Source organism: Phyllostomus discolor, chromosome 13 (assembly GCF_004126475.2).
Source record: "Phyllostomus discolor isolate MPI-MPIP mPhyDis1 chromosome 13, mPhyDis1.pri.v3, whole genome shotgun sequence".
Classification (NCBI taxonomy): domain Eukaryota; kingdom Metazoa; phylum Chordata; class Mammalia; order Chiroptera; family Phyllostomidae; genus Phyllostomus; species Phyllostomus discolor.
This window is the reverse complement of record NC_040915.2, coordinates 20,984,016-21,008,638: the sequence shown is the minus strand read 5'-3', so window position 1 is coordinate 21,008,638 and position 24,623 is coordinate 20,984,016. Positions and strand designations below refer to the sequence as shown.

Sequence of the window (24,623 nt, the reverse complement as noted above, 5' to 3'; positions counted from 1 at the left end):
GGAGAGCGGAGCTCTTTTTAGCCGGTTTCTTTGTTTGCCACTCAAGGTGCCTGGGGTGGGGAGTGGCTTGAGATGGAATATTTGGCAACACACTCTAAGCTTCTCCTGCTGGCACACCCGGGTGACTTTGGCAGCTCCGGGTGTAGGGGGGGGCATGCCCGCTCGGGGCATCTTTCCAACCCCCAGGGAGCTACAGCTTCCTCTTTCCCCCCCGGGGAGCCTCTTCTACCCAGCAGTTCCCAAACCCAGGAGATAATTTTTTTGGACATATTTTTAAACTAGTGTTTTAAATAAAATGCTCATGAAATAAACACTTCCAAGAAACCATATAGACATGACACGAAAAGTAGAAATTTTGCCTGTCCCAATCCCTGCCAACCCCCCTCGGGCACCTTTATAAAAAATGCGGCTGCCCCGGGCGGTTCCACCCCGGAGGGCTGGATTCAGCAGGGGAGGCCAGAGGGGCTGCGTTGACAAACTCCTGTCCTGAGTGTCGGCTCGGCACTGCCTCCCTGCTGGGGGCTCTGTGCGCTCTCCAGCCCCCGCGCACCGGGCACACACGGAACCATTCATTAACCTTGCTGGCACTCGGGTGTGGCTGGTGCAGCTGGAGGTGACTGGTCTGGGTACAGCGACCTCCACAGGCCCCACTGTCCATCCTGGCACCGAGGGGTCGCTTCCTCGGCTCCCTGGTGGCCACTCTCAGGACGCCGGGTGGGAGGCACAGCACGAGCTCACTCAGGCTACCCCCGAGCTTCAGGTCCACGTGAGGGAGCCTGTGAGAGGGCAGGAAGACATCTCTCCTGTCCTCCTCATCCTTCTCCCCGCCCCTGCCTGGCACTCTCAGTTCTCAGGATTATTTACCCAGCCCCCCAGGATCGCAGCCCTGCAGAGGCCCCCCCGCCGTGGAGGGTGGGGCAGTTGTTCCAGACCAGGAGGCCTATTTTCTCTCCTGGTTCTTGGGCCTCTGGTCAGATTCCTGCTGGCCACCTGTCCACTGGAACCCACCCCCCATCCCCTGGAGCCCACCTGCCTGCCGGAACCCAGTCCCTCGGCTGGCAGAGGGCCCTCCGAGCTTCCTGACCGAGCTCTCCCCACACGCCCTCTGCGACCTCTCCTCTGCCCACCCTGCCCCCCTGGCTCCAGTAACCTGCCCCCAGAGTTTCTCCCCATCCCTACCTGCTGCGCTCTGGATAGGGAGGGCCCCCAAAAACCTGGGGAGGGAGGGTGAAAGTTCAGAAGGTATGTTGTGGGCATCGGGGGTGGTCCTTCCAGGTACCCAGGCTGGGGGCTGCTGACTTGCTTCCTCAGGCCTCTCCCCGTCGTGGGACTCTACCAAGCTGGATGGGTTGATTTGACAATTAATTAGTTATTGGAATGGGAAGCAACGTGGAATAGTAATTATGAACATGGATCGAGATCCCAGCTCAGCCACCGCTTAGGTATGGGATCTTTGACGAGCTGGGCTCCGGGCCCTGGGCACATGGCAGTGACCGACAGACCAGGTCCTACTCTCATGGCACCTGCTTCCTAGGATGGGAGGCTAGAAGGAGCACAGAGCGCACAGATGGGCTGGGTAATCCCAGGAAGCAATGAGTGTTGTGAAGGAAATAAGGCAGGGTCGCGGGGATGTGATGGGGCATGGGGGACCCTCAGGGGAAAAGGAGAAGGAGGCCATGGGAAGACCCAGGATGTGAGAGCACTCCAGGTAGAGGGCGCGGCGGCAAGGGCAAAGGCCCTGAGGTGGGGAGGGACCAGTGTGCTTCAGGCCCGAACTAAGGCCAATGGGGCTGGAGCTTCAAGGCCAAGATGAGGCAGGACCCAGCAGGGTCTAGTGAGGAGTCTCGATGGGGTTACGAGTACATTGGGAAGCTGTTGGAGAGTCTGAAGCCTGGGAGTGACAGGATCTATTTCATATTTTAATAAGAGCTCCTTGGCTGCCCAGGACTTGCCGGTGGGGGTGGGGGCGGTGTGCAAGAGTGAATTCTTGAAGCTCTGAGCTCTAATGCAGCCGGACCATCTTGATGAGTGATTTGGATGAAGGGGCTGCTCCTTCGCCGCTGTAGTTCCCCCACCTACATAACAGAGCAAGGCCTCAGAGGTGAGCACAAATACAACCCCTGCATTTCTTGAGGTTCCCTGTATAGTACTAGAAAGTAAACATATTTCAGAGTTACAAAAATTATTGTGTAATGTGTGTGTTTCCACTCAATAAACGAATGCTTTCGGCACTGAAAGTTGCAATGCAGTGTAGTTGTACTATGCACTCGATGATGATAAGATTTATAAAAAACAATTAGTTCCTAGCATTTCCAGCAGCAGGTCTGGTGACCATGCATGAGTTTCAAGCGGTGTGACCAACACTTTCTTCTCCCATCCCTGTCAGTCTAATTCTGTTCCTGGAAACATCATGTGGAGAAGATGCCAGAATTCTGAATCCGCCCCTCCCCACGTGTGGCCTGAGCCAGAAGGCCCCCAGCCCCCTCTGACAGGCCTAACTTGGACCTGCCCGATTTCTGGTTCTGTTGAGGATGGAGGGAGTGGAGGGACAGGGGATGGAGGAGGGGGTGGGCCCAGCCTTCCTCAGCCCACAGAGGAACCTCAGCCAGTCCGTGGGGATTCCCCTCCTTTGCCCTGGAATTGAACGTGCCCCCACCCTAAAGGATATGCAAGGAGGCAAGGAGGGACCCAGTATTAGGGGGATACCCCTGGGTCCACCCTCCCTCCTGGGCCTGCAGCGGGTCTTTAGCTGGGAAGTTGACCTTACACTCCATGAAAACTCGATTTGATGTCATCGCTTTGCTGACAGAAAAGCCACGTTTCAGTATCGATCTTGGCTTCTGCAGCCCTTGGAGGGTGGCCAGTAATTGCTCTAATAAAGGGGGCAGGGAAAGAGGATGGGGGCTAGGTCTTTCTCCATCCTCATCACCCTCCCTGGCGCCTGCCTGCTCTGAAGAGGCCATTGGGAGACCAGGTTTCTAGTCCTAGCTCTGCCCACGAGTGTCTGAGCGAGAGCCCGCCAGTGGCCCTCTGTTTTCCCATTTGAGAGCTGGGGGCAGGGAGAGGTGGCGGCGATTTGTCAGGGTGAGGAGAACAGCATTGCTCCGGGTTTTGAAGCTCAGCCATGGAGTCTGGCTGCCTGGGTTCGAAGCCTGGCTCCGCTGCTCACTGCAGGTGTGACGGTGGGCCAGGGACTCACCCTCCCTGAACCTCTGGTTCTTCCTCTTAAAAGCCAGCAGTAATCACACCTCCCTCAAACGGTTGTAGAGAGAGGGCCTGAGGTGCACATAAAACTCTCTGCGCAGCAAGGAGCATGCGGTAAACATTGTACCTTCATAAATGCTTCCTGTTCTACTGTTTCTTTTTGAAATTAAGGCCTGTGAGACAAGCACCAGGAAGGGAATTGGGCAATACATTTTCAGTCCCAACTCTGCCACCGATGAGGCTGCAGTTTCCTCATCTATAAAAATGGGGGCAGTGACGCCCACGGCCGGGGCTGCTGGGAGGATGGGGTGGGGCCTGACTCCTTCCGGCAGCCTCGGAGTCCGAGGCCACAGGTGGCAGATCCTGAACCAGGGCTCTCTCCCAGGTGGGTGGGGAGACCCAGGGGATCTGGACAGATGTCCCGGAAGGCAGGTGTGAGAACTCGGGGTGAGCCGCACGCAAGGTCTGCCCTACAGATTCTTTGGGGCTCTCTACATCCTCTACAAGGGAGGTGGCCTCTGCAAACTGGTGCAGCTCTTCTGCAGAGAATGCCGCCCCCTTAGAAAGGCTCACTCATTTTATCATCTGTTCTTCCATTCAGTTAGTTTTGAGCACCTGCAATGTGCCAGGCATTTGAGTAGAGGCCAGGGGCACAGCAGAGACCAAGCCCCACCCTCCAGGGTAGAGATATCAATGAGACAGAGTGGGATGAGAGCACAGCGGAGGGGCCCCTGCCAACCTGGCAATCAGGGCAGGCTGCCTGGAGAGGGCAACATCTAAGGATGGGTAGGAGTGAGTGCTGGCCAGTGGAGGACCAGTGCTGGAGGTGGAGGGGGAGTGTTCCAAGCTGAGGGAACTGGTGTGTGGGGGTCTGGACGGGAGCAGGGCTGAGCTGGGTGTAATCTGGGGACATGAAATGAGCAGTTCTGTCTGGCTGGAGCGCCATGTGAGGGGCAGGGCTTGAGGAGGGCAGCGGGAGCCTGGCCTGCAGGGCGCTCCAGGCCTCCTGGAGTTTGGGTCTTATACAGGCAGGGGCTCAGGGGTATGCTTCATTGGAGGACCCTCGAGACTGAGGCCCAGAGAGAGGAAGGGACTTCTGCCTCTTTGTAGCCCTGTCCTCTCCCTCTTCTGCTGCACCTCACTCTCTCCTTGGACAACCCAGAGGCCCTGCCGGAAAGGCAAGCTTGTCCAGGGCCCTGGGGCTGCCCTGGGAGATGGAGATCATAAGAAGCTGTAGGAGGGAGAGATGGAGCAGGTGGAGTTCCTCCCCAACCTCGGACTCACCTGAGCATCTGGTTGTGTTTCAGACCATCAGAAGCTGGAGCGTGAAGCTCGCATCTGCCGCCTGCTGAAGCACCCCAACATCGGTAAGTTCTTAGGGGACAAGTGAGGGGTGCAGGGTGGGGCTGCCCCGCTCCCCTGCCCACCCTGGTGGTCTTGTGCTGATGGGGTGGGAAGTCAGCCGCTCTCTTCCCTGGGGATGGCGGCAGCAGAGATGTCTTTCCACCTTCCTCAGAGACCAGCTTGGCTGGGGGGAAGGCGAAGAAGGAGCCCTTCCTCGCAGCCCGTGCTGCCAGCAGCCTCCTTCAGAAAAGCTGTTTTAGGAAAACTCCTGAAGCCTTTCGTCTCTTCAGAGAGACAAAAATAGGCCAAGCTTGGCCTTGACCAGCGCAGCCCACATGCCCAACCCACCCCCATGCTGAGTCAGCCTGGCACGGTGGTCCTGCCCGCCTGCCTGCCTAGACCGGTGGCTGGCCTGCCCCTTGGAGGCAAGGTGCAAGGCGGCCCCTGCCCCAGGGATAGACTGGGTGCAGGCCTGACGTCCCCTCCCCCTCTTCCACACAGTCGGGGGCATGGGGTGAGGGCTGTGTCCCTGCCCATCAGGGTTCTGAGTCATGAGGGGAAGGAGTGCAGCTTCTAGATATAGTTCTGTCAGGAAATGGCTGTGTGACCTTGTAGGAGCATGACCCTCTCTGAGCCACTTTCCTCCATCCTTACAAGGAGAGGGCTGTGTGAACCACCTGGGCGCCTTGTTACCAGGTAGATTCCGGTTCAGCAGGTCTGGGATCTGGGTGGAGCCCAAGATTTTGCATGTCCAGCATGCTCCGAGGCTGCTGGCTCACAGCGCACACCTGGAGGGGCAAGGTCTAGGTGCCCTCCGGGGAGCATTCCAACTCTGCAGCTGCCACTGCTTCTCGCTCCCAGGGAGCGTCTTCCTGTGCCCAGGACCCCAAGGGTTAACCCTCTTGCTGGAGAGAAGCATCTCCATCAGCTATTTATACCCAGAAGGCACCTCCCCTTCCCTGTGCCTGGGAAGGGGAGCAGGGCTGCACCAGCAGCGCCAGAATCACCAGAATCAGGGAAGGGGCGACGGGGGGACCGGCGGGGGGGGAGGAACTCTGATCGGACCCTGGACCCTGATCTGCTTCTGGCCTCACTGTGTGGTTCCTCCTAGCCCCCAGCTCCCCAACTGTATGGGGAAAGAGGCTGTGAGTGTCTCTGACTACAGAATCCCATGGTTCTTACGGAGGCCGTCAGCTCCGGAGGAAGGAGGCACGAGTGTGTGTGTGCCAGTGTGTGTTGCTGCACAGTTGCAGCTGTTCCAGGTCAATGCTCCCTCTTCCCATTTGCACCCCTCTCCCCCTCGCTCCCAGCTCTAACGGCGAGCAGTGAATTATGGGCTCTGGGGCGGGCAGATCCCATCAGTGCCTGCTGATGGGGCAGACCCCGAGAGGCCTCCCCAGGGAGAGGAGACAACCTGAGAGTTTAGCAGATGATTTGGGGTGGGGTAGGGAGGTGAGGCTGGTTGATGATGAGGATGACAATGTGTCCATTTATTAAGTTCTTCCAGGCACCAGGCACTGTGTTGGGTGCTTTATGGGCACGACTGTAGTAATCCCTCACTGCTGTTAGGGGAGGAGGCTCAGAGAGGTTACAGAATCTGCCTGAAGTCACACAGCCTGTAGGAGGTGTCTCTGGGAGGTGAACCCAGCAAGTCTGACTGCAGGGCCCGTTCTCAGTCCCTCTGTGAGCCTCCCCAGCAGGCCTCAGGTGTGTGCTGTCGGGGCCCGTGTGGCCAGGGGGACAAGTACTACCCTTCAGCTTCTGAGAAAAAGGTAACTGTTAGGAATATGGGCAGAAACATCAGAAATTCGTGAGTTCAGCTACATAAGTGAAAACTAGGTTACAGAGTTTTTGTTTGATGACAAAATTTTAAACAGTGACAGCATAATTCAACGGGCACAACAGACATGCCCATCTCAGCACCGGGCAGGGCAGGGGGAGGGGTGGGCTGTTACTCAGCCCGTGGCCCTGGGGCCCTGCCTTTCCTCTTGGGCTCTGGCTTCTGCCCACTGGAGGGGGGGGGGGGGTTTGTCTGTGCCAGTGGTGGTGAAAGAAGAGGCCGGTCTCCTGGGCTCCAAGCGGTGAGTCAGCCGCCCCTTGGGGTGGAGACTGACTCCAATGTCCTCCTGTGGGGAGGCAGCCTCTTACACTCAGCAGGAAGGCACCATCTGAGTGAGATAAAGTCAGCTCTGGAGAGCCCTCTCCCACCTCCTCTGCCCATTTCAATTCTGTCCATTTCCCTGAACCCCAAGGACCTTCCCTACAGGGGCTGAGGCTCCTGGTCAGAGGGAGGGCCTGGGACCCCAGTCTCGGAGCCCCCCCCGGGTGGCAGCTGACCAGCCCTAAGGGCCCTTGCTGAGGTGGTTCTGGCTGCACCTTGGCTTCTTAGAGCTTCTCAAGCCCAGGCGAAGGAAGCTGAAACCTCTCAAGCCCACCGGAACAGAATAGACGGGAAGGAGTCTGTCTCCGAGTCCACCTGGAGGAAGGTGAAGAGAGAAAAGGGTCTTTTCCAAAATTTGACCTTGATGCACTGACAATGCAAGTTCATTGTACACATCTTTTCTCAGGTCAGGTTTCCTAGGAGCAGAGATTGGGGTAGGGATTCGGGCGCTGGTGCTCCCGGAGGAGGCCTGTGAGCGACGGGGTGGGAGAAGCAGGAGGGAGAAGGGGCAGGAGTGTGGCCTGAGGTCAAGTCTGACTTTGCCCAGCTTTGAAGCAGGAGCCGGGTGCAGTGGGGAGGCCTCTGCAGGGTAATCCCACCTTGGAGTTGTCCCTCCTTCAGGCAAGGAGACTGGACCTTGCAGCAGCCGCGCCTCCCCACGCTCCTCAGTCATTGGCCGAAGGCTGCAGGTCGCCCGGTGGGCAAGGCGGTTCTGTCTGCAGCGGGCAGTTCTCCGGAACAAGGAGGGCGACTGTGAGCGGTGGGCAGCCTGCCTTCCCAGGAGCTTGCTAAGGGGGTCTGGGCAGGGCCCCGATGTAAGTTTGCTGTAGTCTGCACACAAAATACAGGCTGTTCCGTTCAACACACACACAGACCCTTTAGAAGTTAGGCCTGCATTTGCTTTGAAATGCATTCAGAAATTAGACCGATGAGTGGATGGGGAATGAATAGAAATGTAGGAAGGCAATAGGAGAAAGCGTTAATGATAGACGCAAACCCAGGTGGTGGGCACGTGGGTGTTCACTTGACTGTGTGCATGAAATTTTTCATAATAAAATGTTGATTTAAAAAATCAAGGCAGGATTATCAATATTATTATATGTACTCTCAAGCAGCCTGCTCTTTAGTTTTGCTTTAAAAGAAACTTAAAATATCTTTCAGTCATTATTTATAAAAATATATCATCGTTTAAGAGTTTAAATTTTTTAAAATGTAAATTTGTGTTCCTTTCCTCCTCCTCCACATCTCGGCCTCTGTCTCCCCTTCCCCTGTGGGAGGAGCCCGTCTGGGGTGTTGGGTGTCCGTTTCTCCGACCTTCATGTGCGGCCATGAGAGCCATGAGGAGTTTAGGGGGCTCAGTACTGAGTCAGAAACACATGCACACGGCTAGAATTCGGAGTGCATTAGGATTTACAGTGAAAAGTCTCACCCCCACTCCTCCAATTCCCCTCCCCAAGGCGCCCCCGATGCCCACATCCCTGAATCCTTCCAGAGAGACTTATGACATACACAAGCTTAAGTGCATCTTAAAAAAAAAGACTACGTACACTGTTTTGCATTTTGCTTTTCGCCAGACAACATAATTGAGAGACGATTCTGAACCAGTGAATACATAGCTGCCACATGATCTTCCCAGCTGTGTAGCTTTCCGTCGTGCGATGCATCATAACCCTCCCAGCCCGCACTCCTGCTGTGGGCATTTCTAGGTTGTGGTGCAGGAGAGGACATGAACCTGTCCAGGGAGAACTTGCCCTTGGCTGGCAGGGTACAGGCTCCGGAGTCAGCCCCAGGCTCCAGGGCCTTCCTTTCAGAAGCTCAGGGGATGATTTTGGGAGCTCTGGAATCCTGGGAGCCATGCTCTGCTCTTGGCTAACGAGGCAGGAGGGGATGACAGTTGCTCAGCATGCCAGAACTCAGGACTGCCACCGCCGCAGCCTCCACCAGCCCTGTTGTCTCCTCAGACCTGGATGCAGGTCAGGGCTGCGGGCTCAGGGCCAGCACTGAGTGACCACTGACTGTGCCTCCAAGTCCAAGAATCTCATTCTTGCTGTCCGGGCAAGGAAGAGAGGCTCAGGAACCTGTAGCAACCTGCCCAAAGTCACACAGCTAGCACGTGGAAGGGATTTGAGTCACAGGCTCATTCCATGCTGCTAGTTTGCCCAGAAAGGAAACTGAGGGTTTCGGAGGAGGGGACCAAAGTTTGACCACACAAAGGGTCTGTTGTGTTTAAACCCAAGTCTCTTTTGGAGGTGCCCAAAGTCAGGGAGCTCCTGTTCGCCTGAATTTGTCACAGCACCTGGTACCTAGCTTGCGCTCAGCGTCTGAGACATTGCAATGATGGCTGTTGGACGACGGGAGCGAGGGGCTGGGTGGGAAGGCTGGGTGGGGAACTGTGTGAGCTCATGCAACTGGCTACGTTTGCTCCTCCCACAGTCCGGCTCCACGACAGCATCTCCGAGGAGGGACACCATTACTTGATCTTCGACCTGTGAGTTCGGGCGCCCCCTGGGACGTGCGATGCATATCAAGGCAGCCTGAGCAGGGATGACCTCTCTCAGGCCCTTGGCTGGGTGGGGGGCAATCACAAGTGCCCCTCAATTTTGCTGTGAACCTAAGTCTACCCTAAAAACAAAGTCTATTAAAAAACATAAACAAGGCCTAGCCCTTGGGCTTCTAGGGACCTAACAAATCCTAGATACGTGTTCAGAGGGTCCCACCTTCACTCCAGCCTGGGCCCCCTGGGGCAGAAGAGCTGGAGAGGGTGGAGAGGGGAGTTAATGAAAAAAAAAAAGGGTGGGTTGGAAGCCTGGAAGGGGGTTGTAGCAGGTGACATCCCTACACCCCCAGGGCCCTTCCCTCTGGGGCCGTGGTTCTGAGGTCCTCAGGCCCTCCCCTTAGCTTCCTGGAGACTCTTCCCCAAGAAGGGGCACCTGGGGCCTGTGGGAGGGTGACTCTGCCTGTCTCCTCAGGGTCACTGGTGGGGAGCTGTTTGAGGACATCGTGGCCCGGGAGTACTACAGCGAGGCCGATGCCAGGTGAGTTCCAGGCGTGGCCTGGCAATAGGGAGGGGCATAGGACATCTCGCCTCCCAGGGGAGGCCCGGCTTCCCACAGTGACCCCCGCCTCTCTCTCCCCAGCCACTGCATCCAGCAGATCCTGGAGGCTGTGCTGCACTGCCACCAGATGGGGGTGGTGCACCGGGACCTGAAGGTGAGAGACCGCCCCAGGGTGCAGCTCCCCAGGGAGCCTGTGCCTCTGCCCCCTGCCCTTTCCTCCACCTGCAGAGCCACCGATGTTATCAGATTCCCTTGGACTTCCCCAGGTTGGGCTGGGTGGAGAATGCTTCCCTCAGTGTTCAGATAAGGAAACCGGGCTTAGGGAGGTTGAGCTTCTGGGCTCGGGACCCAGGCCCCCCGACTCCCAGCCAAGCCAGGTGAGACTCGGTTAGAAGGCAGAGACTGGCTATGGCCTGGTCCAGATCCCAGCAGGGCCACTTTCCAGCCTCACAGTGTCAGCTTCTTTACAGCAGGGGTTGCCATAGCAACCTCTGCCCAGGTTGGCCAGCAAGTGAAAGGAGACAGCACAGTGCCTGGTCCACAGATGCATTGCTACTCTTGTTTCCTGGTCTCTGGCAGGTGGAAGGTGGGCGGAAATACAAAGAGGCCTCGAGGCCCCTGGAGCCCCCTCTCTCCACCCCCTGAGGGAGGAGGTGGACAGCATAAGCAGCTGTGGAGTCCAAGGTTGGCATCAGCCATGCAGCCTCGCCCGGTCAGCGCAGACTCCATAGCTCCCCTCTGCTGGGTCACATGGCCTCGGCAGCTGGTAGCTCACAACATCTCTCCCTTTTCGCAGAGCAGGAAACTAGGCCTAAAGAGTCCCAGGGATTTGCCTGAGAACATGCAGCTCTGCTGTGCCTGCGCTAAGATTGGAACCCTGGCCTCTGACCTCAGATCCCGGGCCCTGGGTGGTCTGGGGCCAAAAAACCAGTCGATCCAGTTCCTGCTTCTGCACTAGCCCCTTCCAGGTGGCCCTGCTGGGTGTCTATCAAACCTCTGCTAGTTGGTCTTCCGTGACTGTGAACTCACTTCTCACAGGGTAGCCCCTGCACCATTGGGAAATGTTCCTTCATTCTTTCCTGCTGTGGGGATTTTCCCCGTGAACCCCAGTTCTACCCACTGGGGCCGCACAGGTCAAGCTTTCAGCTCAGAACAGCCCTGGAGGCACTTGAGTGGCTTTGTAGTAGCTCCTGAGTCACCTGCAGGCTGTTCTCATTCCCACCCAGGATAGGACTTCCAGGCCCTTCTCACCCCGGGTGCCCTCCTCGGGCACCCTCCTCCAGTCACTCCTCTTTGGGGTGAAATGCTCTGTGCAGGACCCCTGCCCGCCTCTGACTGTTACGAGGAGTCCATGGCTCCTTGTCTGAACGCAGGCGAGCTCCCTGCCGCTCAGTCTAGACTCACAGGCAAGAAGGTCTCTGGCCAGACTGCGGGGTGGCTCTCCCGGAAGGCCTGTTCCCGTTATAGCTACGGCCCCTGCATGGGAGGAGGCTGGAGAAGAGGTAGCACAAATTTAGGCCACATGGATAGAATAATTAGTGGCACATTCATCAAATCAGGGCAGGACGCTTACCGAGACCCAGGACACGTTGAAAGCACAGTCCCCAGAGGACAAAAGGGGCCTTAACGAGCTATATCTGTTTGTGGCCTGTCTAGCTTGGGCAGTGAAAGGTCAGATGTGGGACCCCCTTGGAAATTCCAGTGGGGATGGGGGTCCCAGGAAGCCAGCTGTCTCTGGAGACTTGGAGCCCCGCCCCCTCCCCAAGCAGAAAATACGAGTGCTGGTGCTTACCAAGCACTTGCTGCGGGCCACTGTGAAGCATTGGGTGTTTAAAATTAATCTGTCTGCCAGCTCAGGATGTAGGCATCATCCCCACTTTTCTGGGAGGAAACTAAAGCTTAGAGAAGTGAGATAATTGATCCAAATTCCTCAACTGGAATCAGAAGCGGGGGCTCTCTATCTGACTGGAGAGTCCACACCCTTTGCTCTTCTCTGCCCTGGCTGGGGCCCCTTCATGCCCTCCTGAGCCTGCAAAGACAGCAGCCTCAATACCCCCGAGGCCAGGTGGCATGTCTGAGACCTCTGTACCCCCTCCCCCACCCCTGCCTTCCAGCTTAGAGTGGGTAAGAGCACGGCTTGGGTCCAGACTCTGCTTCGATGCTGGATCTATCTCTTACCAACTCTGTGATCTTTGTCTAGTCACTTAACCTCTCTGAGCCTCATTTCCTTCTCTTTCTGCATATGACAAAGTATCTGTTACGTGCAGGCCACTGTCTTGGGTGCTGGTGATACAGTGATGGGCAGGACGGGTTAGAAACTCACATACCACAGGGTGACAGATAATGAACAGGCACATAGACGGATGGGGAAAAACAGTACAAATTGTAAGGAGATCTATGAAGATTACAACAAGGAGCTAAGACAGAGGATGCCTGGGGGCTCCTCCTTTAGATAGAGTGGTCAAGGAGGGCTTCTTGGAGGGGGCAACATGAAGGCGAGAGTCAGATGAAGGGAAGGAGCTAGCCCTGTGACACTCAGAGGGGAATAAAGTAGGCAGGGGGACCAGGAAGTGCAAAGGCCCTGAGGTGGAAATGAGCATGACTGTTTCAGGGAATATAATGAGGCCCCTGTAGAGAATGGGGCCAGTGATGCCTACTCCGAAGGTTGTTGAGATGGTAAATGAAGTGATGTAGGCAAAGCCCTTCGCCTGGTGGCTGGTGCATAATAGGGGCAGCGTAGATGTCGCTTCTTTTTTCTTACTGCGATGGTGGCTCTTTGCACTGCCCCCCATCTCCTCACCTTAGCCCCAGCTCCAGACCCTGAGAGGAGGGGACGGAGGGAGTGGCTGGTACAGGAAGGGTCTTCCTGTTGCAGAAGAGAGGACTGGCAGTGGGGTAGTCCTCTCTCTGGAGGCTAAACCCAGAGTCCTGCTTGGAGCTCGAGGTGGGGGCGGGGTGCCTCTGCATTACCCAGCTGTTCCACTCCAAGCCCAGGCCCCTGGAGGTGAGATTCTGAATCTGCTCACTGTCCTCTGGCCCTTTCCTCCCACCTTTCCCCTCTTCTCTCTCTCTGGTCCTGGGAAGCCGGAGAATCTGCTGCTGGCCTCCAAGCTCAAGGGCGCCGCGGTGAAGCTGGCAGACTTTGGCCTGGCCATAGAGGTAGAGGGGGAGCAGCAGGCATGGTTCGGTGAGTGGGGGCAGGGGGTGGCGGAGGTGTCGGGGGCCAGCCTTGTGTTGACATGTTGGCCTCGAGGAGCCTTCTGCCCGAACAGGGGCAGGTTGCAGAGGGGGTTGCACTACCAGGGCTCAGGTAGCTGAGTTAAAGGTCCCTGTCCACCCAGCCTCTGGGTCAGTGGGTGTTCCCTCTCCCTGGGGCTCAGGTGCAGGAACACGGTTATTACTGAAACAGTGCCTAGCTTCTTCACGTGCATGTACATCTCCACTGTGGGCTGGAGGCTTCCGTGGGTTCCCTAACGTCCTGTGTGCCAGGGATTATTGCCCTGACTTCACAGGTGAGGAGCAGAGGCTGAGAAACCCAGAAAAGGTCAAGGGAGACTAACAGGGGTAGAACCAGGTTTTACACTCAGATGACCCAGCAGGCTCTGAGATTTTGGCATCAGTGTGTCTTTTTGGCCATTTGAGGATACTTTTTAGCAGGCAATATGGGTCAATGGTTAAGAGCCAGAGCTCTGGGTTCAAATCGCACCCCTGCTGTATGCAAGGTGTGTGCCTGGGCCTCACTTCAGCTCTCCCAGCCTGTTTTCTCATGTGTAAAGTGGGGATAATAACAGGATGTTCCTCGGGGCTGTGTGAAGGTTAAACCAGATCAGGGGCAGAAAGAGCCCAGCCCCGCTTAGCACATACACTCCATGAATAGGGACTCCTGTTACGAGTACTTGTTAAAATATTAGGGGTGTTCATTGCTTCAGTTTATACTCCCAACAATGCTGGGAGGTATTTAAGATAAGAATCCCTAATCCCTCATTTGACAGATGGGGGAACCGAGGCCTAGAAGGCGAAGAGACCCGCCCAGGGGACTGCGGGTATCTCCAGAGCTAGGGATGGGTCTCCTGCCATCGCAGCACCTGCTCCTAGAAGGTGTGGGGAGTGGCAAGGGTTCAGCGCAGCTGGGGGCTCCGACGGCAAGGACATGTCATCTTGAGTGCCACCAGCAATTGATGGGCAGTGGCTGCCGGGAGGATTGTCCTAGGTTACGGTGCTGAGTCAGGGCCCCATGGGAGGGACTCTGGGATTCATCAATGACTTCTGCCGTAGGCTGTGGAGTGGGGGTGGTGACAAGGTACTATGCACTTGTCTGCCCTGGTCTGGGGGTGCCGCTGGCCCGATCTGCGGGCAGGGGGTGTGTTCGCCGTTTCTGCAGGGCAGCCCTCAGCCCCCTCCCAGCAGGCACCTGCTCTGGTTTACCTTCTGTGGGTGTGTGTCTGCCTGTCTGTGTGTCTGGGGAGCAGGGTTCGCAGGGACCCCTGGATACCTCTCTCCGGAAGTGCTGCGGAAGGACCCTTACGGGAAGCCCGTGGACCTGTGGGCCTGCGGTGAGTCCTTGCAAAGGCCCTCGATCCCCTGCTGCCAGCGCTTCTGGCGCCATCTGTCCTCTTTCCCATCACTCCCCTCCCCCACTGCTCCTGCTCAGGTTGAAGTTCCTCCCGGTTGTCTTCCCAGGAGTCATCCTGTACATCCTGCTAGTTGGGTATCCCCCGTTCTGGGATGAGGACCAGCACCGCTTGTACCAGCAGATCAAAGCCGGCGCCTATGATGTGAGTGTTCCTCCTCTCTCCAGCCTCCCTGCCATCCCTGGGCCCCCTCCCGTGAAAGCCAATGCCCAGTGAGGTCAGGACCCGAGGATGATGGCTCCTCCCAGCCCATCTAGCTCTCCCTGCCACTTTCTAGTTGTGGGGTCAGGGTTGAACGGCAGGTGGAGCTTGAGGGCTGGCTGAGGCCACGTGGTGCGCTGGCTGTGCCTAGTGACTGGGGCCTCTGAGTGATGGGGTTTGGCCGAGGAGACCCCAGAGGGCAGAAGCAGCAGCAAAGTGGGGCGAGAGGTGGGGGGCAGGTCCTAGGAGCCAGGTTCTCTCTCTCTCTCTAGATAGCTGCCTATCAGTCCACATGCACACAAATAATATTAGCTCACATTCATAGAGCACTCTTCTAAATGCTTTCCATATATCATTACAGTTATTCCTCACACCAGTCTATGACACAGGTACTATTATTATCCTGAGTTTACAGGTGAGGCACAGAGAGATTGAATAAATGCCCAGATCACATGGCTAAGAAATGGTAGAGCTGGGATTAGAACTCAGGCAGTTTGGCTCTAGTGTTTATGCTTCTAACTACCAAACTATACTGCTTTTCTACATGGCTGGTTTCTAGCAAGCTATGTGCCTGGTGTTTTATACCATATTTAATCTTCACCACACCTGTGGGGATAGCTTGAGGGGTCATGTGGCTTGCCCAAGGTCACACAGCCCAGGAAGCAGACTTGAACCCAGCCTTGTGGTCCCCAAATCAGGGCATAGCCACAGGCTTGCTGCTCTCCAGATAAGGTACAGCCTCAGAAGAACAGAGGGAGGCCTCCTTTCCCTCTGGCCATTGTTCTGATTTGTCCCTGGGTCCGGGGACCCTGTCCCGCCTCCTCCTGCTTGTGGATGCCTGAGTGGATGGGCAGTAGGACCCCTGCCTGCTCCCCTGCCAGTCAGGGGCTGGGGGATCGCAGGGGTGGCCTGGGGTAGGCTGGGCAAACCTGGCCCCTCTGCCCCTTTCAGTTCCCATCACCAGAGTGGGACACTGTCACCCCAGAAGCCAAGGATCTCATCAACAAGATGCTGACCATCAACCCGTCCAAACGCATCACGGCCGCCGAGGCCCTCAAGCACCCCTGGATCTCGGTGAGCCTTCCTCAGCAAGACCCTTCCCAGGAGCCCCTCCAGACCTCAAGGTTAAGCCCTTCGTGGAGTCCTGGCCCTGGCCCTGGCTTCTCAGGCCCAGCCTGGGACCAAGGAGGCTTGATCCAAGAGACACTGAGCATGCGGTGGTTCTCAGGGGGGACGTGGAAATGGGAGGTTGGCATCAGGACTGGGTGCTGCCGGCGTTGGGTGTCTGGTGCCCCCGCCACGTTTACAACTTCCCTGGAACAAAGACTTACTCCCCCAATATGCCAGCCACACCCACAAGACACTCTGCTGGGGGGGGCCTGGGGTCTGTCTGCCTCCCATTCACGGACCTTTCCCCCACCCACCTCCTCCAGCACCGGTCCACCGTGGCCTCCTGCATGCACAGACAGGAGACCGTGGACTGCCTGAAGAAGTTCAACGCCAGGAGAAAACTCAAGGTAACAGGTCCTCACCCTCCATGCCCCCAGACGTGGGAGTAGCTTGGCCTGGGTCTCCGCAGCGGCCAGGAGAGCCACTCACTGAGTCTGTCCTTCACTGATCTGTTGAACACTCGGTGTCCGGGCCGGGCAGTGAGCGGTGGAGAAGGCAGACACGTCACCAGGACATTATGGGGCGGTGGTGAGTGCTGTGATCATACACCCCAAGGCTGTGAGTATCCACAGCGGGGCCATGACCAGGTCTAGAAGGACCAAGGAAGGGCTAGGGAAGGACCCCAGAAGTCTCCCTGGGCAAGTCACATTAAAACTGAGACCCCAAAGAATAGGCAAGCACGAGCGATGTGGACTCAGAGCAGGCAGATGTTCCAGACCCAGAGAGAAGCCTGTGTAAGAAGTCTGGAAGCGTGCGCTGGATCTCTTAGGGGGACTGCAGCGTTTCAGCATGGCTGGGGAGAGGGCTTGGAGGTGACATGTGACAGGGCAGGAGGCCACGATGAGGGTGAGGCCCCAGCTGGCAAGCGTGGGAGAGGAATGGCCGAGAGACTCGGGTAGAGGTCATGACCCCAGGGAAGGTACAGAGGGACCCCGGGGGGCCCTGAGCGGCCGGCCTCCAAGCAGGTGCTGTGTGTGCTCAGGGCCGGGACGGCTCCTGGCCCAGACCTTTCCAGTGACCCCATGAGCAGGCAGGAAGAGTGACCAAGGGGTCCCCCGCTGGTTGGAACAGAGACGCCATCAGCATGCCGAGTGACAGATGCTGAGGCCCCAGCTCATCGGGGACCTTCTCCCCCACTGCTCCCGAGCCTGGCATGGTGGCACAGGATGGGGACATGGGTTGAGGGGGTGGCAGCCAACAGGAAGCCAGGAAGATTACCATTAGTCCCTAGTGGGGACAGTCCCGGAAGTCTCAAAATGTCAGAAAGAGCGATTCTGAAAATCGTGGACTGTCGTCCTCAGAGAGTGTCCAAATCAGGCAGTGTCAGGACTGAAGGGCCCCAGCACCTTCATGAACAGAAGAGCGTTTTCCACAACAACCCCCCAGGGTCCCAAGCCCAGGGATGACGGAGGGGTGTACGAGCACTAGAGTGAGGCGCTGAGTGCTGTGCGCCATGGGAGGACGGGGGCCAGGGGCGTGGGGGCCACTGTCCTTTCCCGGGCAGGAAACTCCCCTGGTCTTTAGCAGCCCCCACGGACAGGTGGCCCGAGCCTGTCCACCAGCCCTGGCCAGGCTGCTGGAACCTATTAATATCTGCCCCTTGGGTGGCCTTGTCCCTGGAGTGGTGCCAGCTAAGGTTGAGCTCACCCTGATGTCTCCAGGGAGGTGGGGGTGGTCCCAGGGCTGTGGGGTGGGGGGACACATGGAGGGGCAGGAGGCTTTGGCTCTGTGTCTGAATGGAGCACCTTCCTCTCCTTCCCCACCCACCACCCGTTTCTCTGTCTCTCCTGCCTGTCCCCCACCCCCATCTCTCCTCCGTACCCTCTCCGCTTACCTGCCTCAGGGAGCGATCCTCACCACGATGCTGGCCACCAGGAACTTCTCTGGTAGGTGGCAGGACCTCGGAGTCCCAGATACCTCCTGTAGGAGGTGGGGACGTTGCCACGTCGGTTCCCTGGGCACCCCCAGCCCAGGGGGCCTGGGGAGAGTGGGGGCTCCAGAGGCCCCTGTGACTGGTGGCTTAGCTCACTTGAGGCAAACCGCACCCAGAAGTGGTGAAAGGTCAAAAGTCAGCAAGCTAAGGGCCCACCAGGAAGGGTCAGAGGTTTTGTCCGTCTCGTCCCACTCACAGCAGTGCTGGGGTTCTCAAGCTAGGCCAGCCAGAGGGGAAGGCCTCTCGAATGTTGGGGTGCAGGTCCAGGAGGGTCCGAGCCAGGCTCGGGGAGTGGCAGTGTTCCTGCTCCCCGTTGTTCCTAGAGCCCTGTGAGAAGCCGTCCCCACGCCTTCACGCACGTGCTCTGCAGGACGAGGCAGTGCAAGGCAGTGTGGGCCACTGCCATCCCTGTTTTCTGAAGGAGGAACCTGAAGCGCAGGGAGGTGACCGTGGTGCACCTCAGGTCGCATCGCTAGGGGGACACAGAGCCTGTTTGCAGCGCAGGTTTGACCCACCCCGGTGCAAGGGTGAGTCACCACAGAGTCCAGGGCAGGAGCCCTTGGCCTTGGCCAGAGCCAGGCTGGTCAGGGTGGGGAGTGCCCGGTGACCTGTGGCATGTGGCCCTAAAGAGAGAAGGGGAAGGGATTAGTGTCGGGGTTTAGCAAGAAGCTCCCCCTGGCACACTGGAGGGTTCTGGGGCTGGCGCTGCCAAAGGCTGCTCTCTGGGGAGCCCGGAGGCTGACGGGGCAGCCTAGCAGATATGGCAAAGCTCACCCGAGGGGCCCTCTGCCTGCGGCTGGACTCGCGAGGGCTGCTGTGGTCACACGGCCGGCCCCGCAGCCAGGGTGCAGCCCAGGCAGCTACCTCCCAGGCCTCGCGGAGAGGGCCCACCTGCTTGTTTCGCCAGCTGGAAGAATGAGACCCGGGGTGGGAAAACCCTGGAACTTTGGACCTGGGCTTTTGCCACTGGCCAAAGGGCCTTCCTTCCCATTCTCTCCCCAGGCAAGGACCCTGCAGCTCCTTAAACTGAAACCCGAGCCACCCGCCCAGTCAGAGTCTTTTTTTAACAGCTCAAGTGCCCCTGGAGAACCTAATCCCCAACTTGCAAAACGGCGCCCGAGGGTTAGGTCCAATCTCTACATGTGCATAGACGGGGGCCAGGGGTGTTTGCAAAAAAAAATTTTCAGAAAGAGTTCTTAGCACTTAAACATCAGGAGATTTCATGGAAAAGCCTAGGTCTCTGTGTTCTCCTGAAAATCAGAATATGTGGTCTCACGGGGCCCACCGTCTGACAATAGTGGGCTGGAGACCAGGGGGGCACCCTGAGGCCGGAGGGGCCAGCACTCCCTCGGCCCCCTGCACAGCCCAGTCCAGCCCGCAGAGCCCGTGGAGGAAGGACAGCCGTTCCCCTCGGCTCTGGATGCAGAGGCGCCCGGCCCCACACCTGCTTCACGAGAGGGAGACTTTGCACGGCAGCCTGGCGGGGGCCACTGGAAATGTGAGGGTGCCTGGGGAGCCGGACAGACAGACTGTAAGCCTCGTCCTTCCAAGCCCCTCGGGCTGCAATATCCTGTACTCTCCCGTCCCCGTCTCTGGCTCCCCCTCTCCAGGCCACCAACAGACGCACAAGTGGCTACCATTTACTGGGCATCTATGGCATAGAGGTCAAGTGCAGTGCCAACCAAGTGAGCCCTTTATAGATACCCTATCTCATTTAACATGAGGCATTTGGTTGAGGTCCGAGCAGCTGGATACCAGGGTGGAGAGGGCTGGGCGCTCATGGCACTTCCTAGCTGGTGCCTCCCCCTCCACGGGCTCTGGCCTGGTGGCCTGGAGGGATGGGGGGAGGGGAAGGGGAGTGACAGAGGTGGGGCCTCCCTGAGATCTGTTGCTCCGCTTTTCCCAGCTGCCGGGGCCAGAGCCAACCCCAGCCTGGATCTCTGGAGTCTGAGGGTGGGGAAGCCTCTGCAGGATGGGTGCTCTGGGAGGGTTGGGCCCAGAAGGGGGCATCTGCTTCTTGTCACTGGCAAAACACGGCTCGCAGCTGTCCAGCTTGAGTAGGCAGGGCTGACACATGACCTCTGCAGCAGCGTGGGGCTAAAATTAGAGCCGGCCGGGTTGGGGAGGGAGTGTCCAGCCCTGCGCCGGGCAGCTGGGCCTCCGGGTTGGCCACCACCAGCACCGGTGGTGACCGGGATCCAGAGGGAATCCCCGGGCTGAAACAGTAACCCCACGGTCTTGGGACGCACTGGACACCTTCCTCAACCTCAGCCCATGGGGCCGGGGGGTCACACTTGAGATCCCTAAGAACTGGGGGAGCCCAGGCCCACCTAGTGGGCCGCTGGCAATCCTGGGCTCCGGAGGAGGGAGGAGAAGCAGGAGGAAGAGGTCTCCCCAGATCGCCGCTCCGGCTCCCGCCCTCCGGCTGCCTGTGGATGCTGCTCTTCCTCGCCCTGTGGGCCCTGGTGCCCTGCCTGGTGTTGGTGACCCTCTACTTTCTCTCCTCCATAGGAGGGAAGAGTGGAGGAAACAAGAAGAATGATGGTGTGAAGGTAAGCCCCCCAGGAGCCTGCCAGGGCCTGCTCTGCCGGCGTTTCTGGAAGGAGGGCCCAGCTCTCCGGCCTGGGGTGAGACCCAGGTCTTGACGACGGTGTTGCGGGCTGACACCATCACTCCTGCAGCCGGGCCATCCGCAGACCCAGAGACCTGGGCTTTGGTGCCCACCCTCTCCCCGGGACTGGCGGGGCAGGCAGGGCCGGGGGAGGATTGAAAGCAGGTGGGAGAGGCAGGTGGCCTTGGGTTGGAGCGGGCACATGGAGGGGGGCAGGTCCCAAGGGGGTTTCTGCGATGCTCTGGGGCCGGAGGACTGGTGAGTGAGAGGGTACAAGGAAGGGACAGAGATGGTCATGAGGGGCGACCTTCCCTTTCCCGAGTGGGCTGGCTGCAGCAGGCCCCTTGCCCGAAGTACACCTCAGTCCCACCCACAAAGCCTGTGGAGGACGGACAGCCATTCCCTTCCTCTCCCCTTTGGTTCCAGAGGTAGCCCCTCCCCATCGAGGCCTGCTTGTTCAGCGCTAAGCACCGCCCCCCAGGCTTGCCCTCTGCCCACCCTGTGCCCGATGCCCTGCCCGAGCTACTTCCCTACACACCCCACGACTCCTCTTTCCCTCCTCCCCTCCTCCCCTCCTCTCTCTCTTCCCTCTGCTCTCTGGGCCCGGTGCCCACTCTCTGCAGCCCCCTTCTCCCTGCCACTGGCTCGCCTTGTGGGTCCTCCTCTCTTGAGACCCCGCCTTTTTCTGGGCTCAGAGCCCTGCCTGGCCAGGGCCCGAGGGCTGCGCTGGCCCAGAACACTGGAAGGTGTGGGATGCTGTCCAAACACATCCAGGTGGGACGGTGGCTTCATTTGTAGTGGCATTTACAGTTTCAGGCCGCTGGCTTTGGTCAGTCAAGGTTACGTGAGTGGGGGTTTGGGCTGGCTGTCGGAGGCCAGGATTGGGGTCTCCCCTCAACAGGCTTGAGTTTTCCCGTAGACACAATGGGTGGGGTGGGAGGGGTGTGAACTCCGTGATTTCCAGGGTTTTACCTTTAAAAACACACAAGCAAACAAACAAAAAGCAACAAAACCCTATCTAATCACTCCCCCTTCTCATCTTGGGTGCTCGGGGAATAATTCATAATTATTTGATGATCAGCCAAGGTTGGTGGTTTTCAAACTGAATTCCTTGGAGCCCAACAGTTCTGGGGAGGTGCCTCCAGCAGCAGATGGGGTGGGGTGGGGTTAGAAGTGGGGGGCAAGCAGAGAAAGTTCTGGACTTCCCACGCCCACTCCCACAAGAGCAGCTCCAAGTAAGAGCCAGCACCATGGTTAGGAGGGCCTGGGCGGGTTTGGCAGCCCAGACCTCAGCTGGTCACTCGGGTCCCCTGAGCCAGCGTCTCCTCGTCCATGCAGTGGGGGTAAAAGGGGTTTCCGCCTCGCAGGGCTGTCTGTGAGCAAGAGCCAAGGTCACCTGAGCAAGGGGAGAATGGCAGCTGTTCCGAGGGCCCAGCACGGTGCAGGGCGCGGGACGTGTGCTCAGCGTCACTATCTTCTCTGTTCTACATACCAGACTTCGGGTTAACATTTGTCTTGGAAACAAAGTTTGCTCGGGAACGTATTTGGTAGTCCACAGACGTAAAGCCGACTCAGTTTCTAAAGTTAACACGCATACATGCATCCCCAATGCTGTAATGGAATTCAGGACAGAGTTTTGGCCGGCCTGCTGCTTTGGGTTACCCATGAGTCAAGTCCCCTGTTTGAGAGGGTGATGAGGGGATGGTGTGACATAAAGGTGGTCCGGTTTGGAGCGGCCCAGGCTCTCTCCGGCTCCAGCAGGGGTGCCAGTTCCCTGAGGAAGATGGTGTTTGGGAGATACGGGGCAGAGGCTACAGGAGCTGGGCCGTGGAGGAGGAAAGGGCAGAGGGAGGGCTGTCCTGGTCTGTTTGGCTCGTGGGTGTGGCCGTGGCAAAGGCTCACTCAGAGCTCCTAGTGTGAGGTCAGGACCTCCCTCAGGCGGGGTCTCGGAACAAAGCTCTCTCTGGTCTGGCTCTTCTTCCAGCAAGGCCAGGAGGCGGACACTGGCCGGGGGGCAAGGGCGTGGCGTGCTGGGGCTCTGGCTAGTCACTGCAGCGCTTCCCCGCGGGCACGGCTGAAGAAAGTGCCCTGCTTCCTGCAGCCCAGACAGGCCCTGAGTGACTTCTTGGGCGGCCTGAGTGTGGACGAACAGGAGCTCAGAGGCTGTTGCTGGCCAGACGGTCTTGGCACCCTCCTTCCCTTCCTTGGGGCGGAGAAGGAGGAAGTCCGCCTGGCAGACCAGAGTCACCCAGGGGCCTTGCCCAGGACTCGGGGGCACCCTGCCTGCAATTTGTCACTTGGGGGGCCGGTCCTATTTTCTCTGTGAGTGGAACTGGGCCTCCAGTCAAGAAGCCAAGGGTTTGAGTCTGGGCCCCACCACTCCCTCCCTTGGGGGCCTGAGTCATCACTTCTGTCATCTGTGCTAGGGGAGCATGGCAGCTGTCGGCGGGGCCTGGCAGAGTCACCCTGTGCTTCTTTAGCCGGCACACAGTCGGCCCAAGTGGGGGAACACAGGTTCTTCCTGCAATGTCGCCCTCGAGACACACGGCCGGTGTCACCCAGGGCTTCACTGAAGACACGGTGATCGGTCCCAATGCCGGAGGGAACCGGCCCGTTGGAGTGGGGTCGCGCCACAGCGCCGCACGTCATGGACTTACAATGGCTTTTCGAGGCCGATCTTGACCGTGCTTCCTTCCTGCCACCCTTGCCGACCTCCGAGCCGGGCTTTTCTCCACGTGGTCAGTTCTGAGAGAAGTGACTCTCCTTGTGGTGAAAGCCTCTGAAAATTAAACTCCAACTTGCTGGTCAGGGGCGGGGTTACGATTGGTATCGTCAGCCCTTGTGACTCAGGGGAACTGAGTGTTTCCATTACCAAGGAGCAGTGTCCCTTCTCCAGCACCCCAGGACCTCCGCTGCCGTGAGGAGGGGCCGACCGCTCCCACCCCTCAGCCCCACTCACTGCCCCTGTTGGTGTCCCATCCGTGCCGTTGTGACTTCTCTCCCCCATGTCCCATCCTGTCACTGTACGTCCGAATCTGACGCAGTCTCTGCTCTGTGTTGCCTCCTGTGTCCTGCCTGGAACCTCCTGGCATCCCCGGGCCACTCCTCAGGTTTCTGCTGACAGCTGAGGTGAGAGGGCCTGTCCCCTCCCACAAACTCTGTGCCTGGCTTGGCTCCCTCCAGGAGCAAGGCTGACTCTGGGAGGAGAGGGGAGGACAGGAGAGGAGAGGAGAGGAGAGGAGAGGAGAGGAGAGGAGAGGAGAGGAGAGGAGAGGAGAGGAGAGGAGAGGCTCACTGTAGGCTGCTGGCTTTGGCAGTCACACTGTCCAGCCCAGCTGGTGCAGGTGCACAGCCTGTGAGCATTTACACAGGAAATGCCTGGTGATCTCGGAGTCAGAAAGCCCAGCATTAGACCTGAGGACCCTCAGAGAATATTCAGTGCCTCTCCCTGGCAGGCCTACCCCAAGGGCATCTCCAGTCTCCCCCACAGGGCAGTGAGCAGAGCAGCCTCCTCACTACAGATGTGAATGCATCTGGGAAGGACAAGCCATTGACGAGTGCTTAGGCTGGGGCGGGGCCTGAGGCCTGGACAGAGGAGAGAGGGCTCTCAGGGGCCCCGCCTCCCCTCTGAAGGGAGCCGGCTGAGAGACTTGTGGCAGATCACCACCCATCGCTGGGCCCCGGTTTCTCATCCGCGCAATCCAAGTGTCATCCCGACCTGCGAGTTCTATGAGCATGAGTCTCTGAGACTCCTGGCTTAGAGCTGAAAGGAGGAGAAGACACTCCAAATTTTCCTCTCTCTCCTCCCCTCGGTTCTGCAGCCAGTAACACGGGGAAAGCTACAAACGTGCCGAAAGTCAGCATAGGCTGCACGGCAGGGCCCGAGGGCCGAAATTCTGGGCTCTGCTGCGGTCTGGCTGTGCCTTGGTGTCTCTCTCAGCATAAAGGAGCTGGCTAGGCCGGTCCCGGGGAAGCTGCGACCACAAGCAGAGTTGCCAGGGCCACTTGGAGGATCAGTCCCCACACCCGGCCCTGCCCCGGAATATCCTGGAGAGATCGTTCAAAACGGAGATCCCCAGGTTCCACCCCAGACCGAGTTACCAAACTCCTCGAAGGGGCCTGGTTCTGTGTATTTTTGACAAGTTTCCCAAGTGACTATGACGCTCGGGATCCTTTTAGCAGAGACGCACGGGGAATCTAGGAGGAGAGATCGGTCCTCATCCCAACACCCAAGTGCCCCTTTGTCCTCCAGTGACTTTGGGTTCTGGAGGCCTTGGGCACCCGGGTCCGAGACCCAGGGCTGACTTCCCCA

General features: G+C 58.3%; 1 protein-coding gene across 5 annotated transcripts in view; it reads left to right on the top strand.

Moving 5' to 3' along the window:
- The window catches only part of CAMK2A (calcium/calmodulin dependent protein kinase II alpha), a 59,300-nt gene that overhangs the window by 16,739 nt on the left and 17,938 nt on the right, over positions 1–24,623 (top strand). For all 5 annotated transcript variants that reach the window (XM_028528051.2, XM_028528049.2, XM_036013677.1 and 2 more), the window contains exons 3-13: positions 4,512–4,571; positions 9,143–9,197; positions 9,679–9,744; positions 9,847–9,919; positions 12,850–12,952; positions 14,235–14,318; positions 14,446–14,540; positions 15,549–15,671; positions 16,031–16,114; positions 17,611–17,653; positions 20,212–20,252. In XM_028528051.2, the coding sequence (XP_028383852.1) occupies positions 4,512–4,571; positions 9,143–9,197; positions 9,679–9,744; positions 9,847–9,919; positions 12,850–12,952; positions 14,235–14,318; positions 14,446–14,540; positions 15,549–15,671; positions 16,031–16,114; positions 17,611–17,653; positions 20,212–20,252 (827 nt within the window). The remainder of the gene's footprint in view (positions 1–4,511; positions 4,572–9,142; positions 9,198–9,678; positions 9,745–9,846; positions 9,920–12,849; positions 12,953–14,234; positions 14,319–14,445; positions 14,541–15,548; positions 15,672–16,030; positions 16,115–17,610; positions 17,654–20,211; positions 20,253–24,623) is intronic.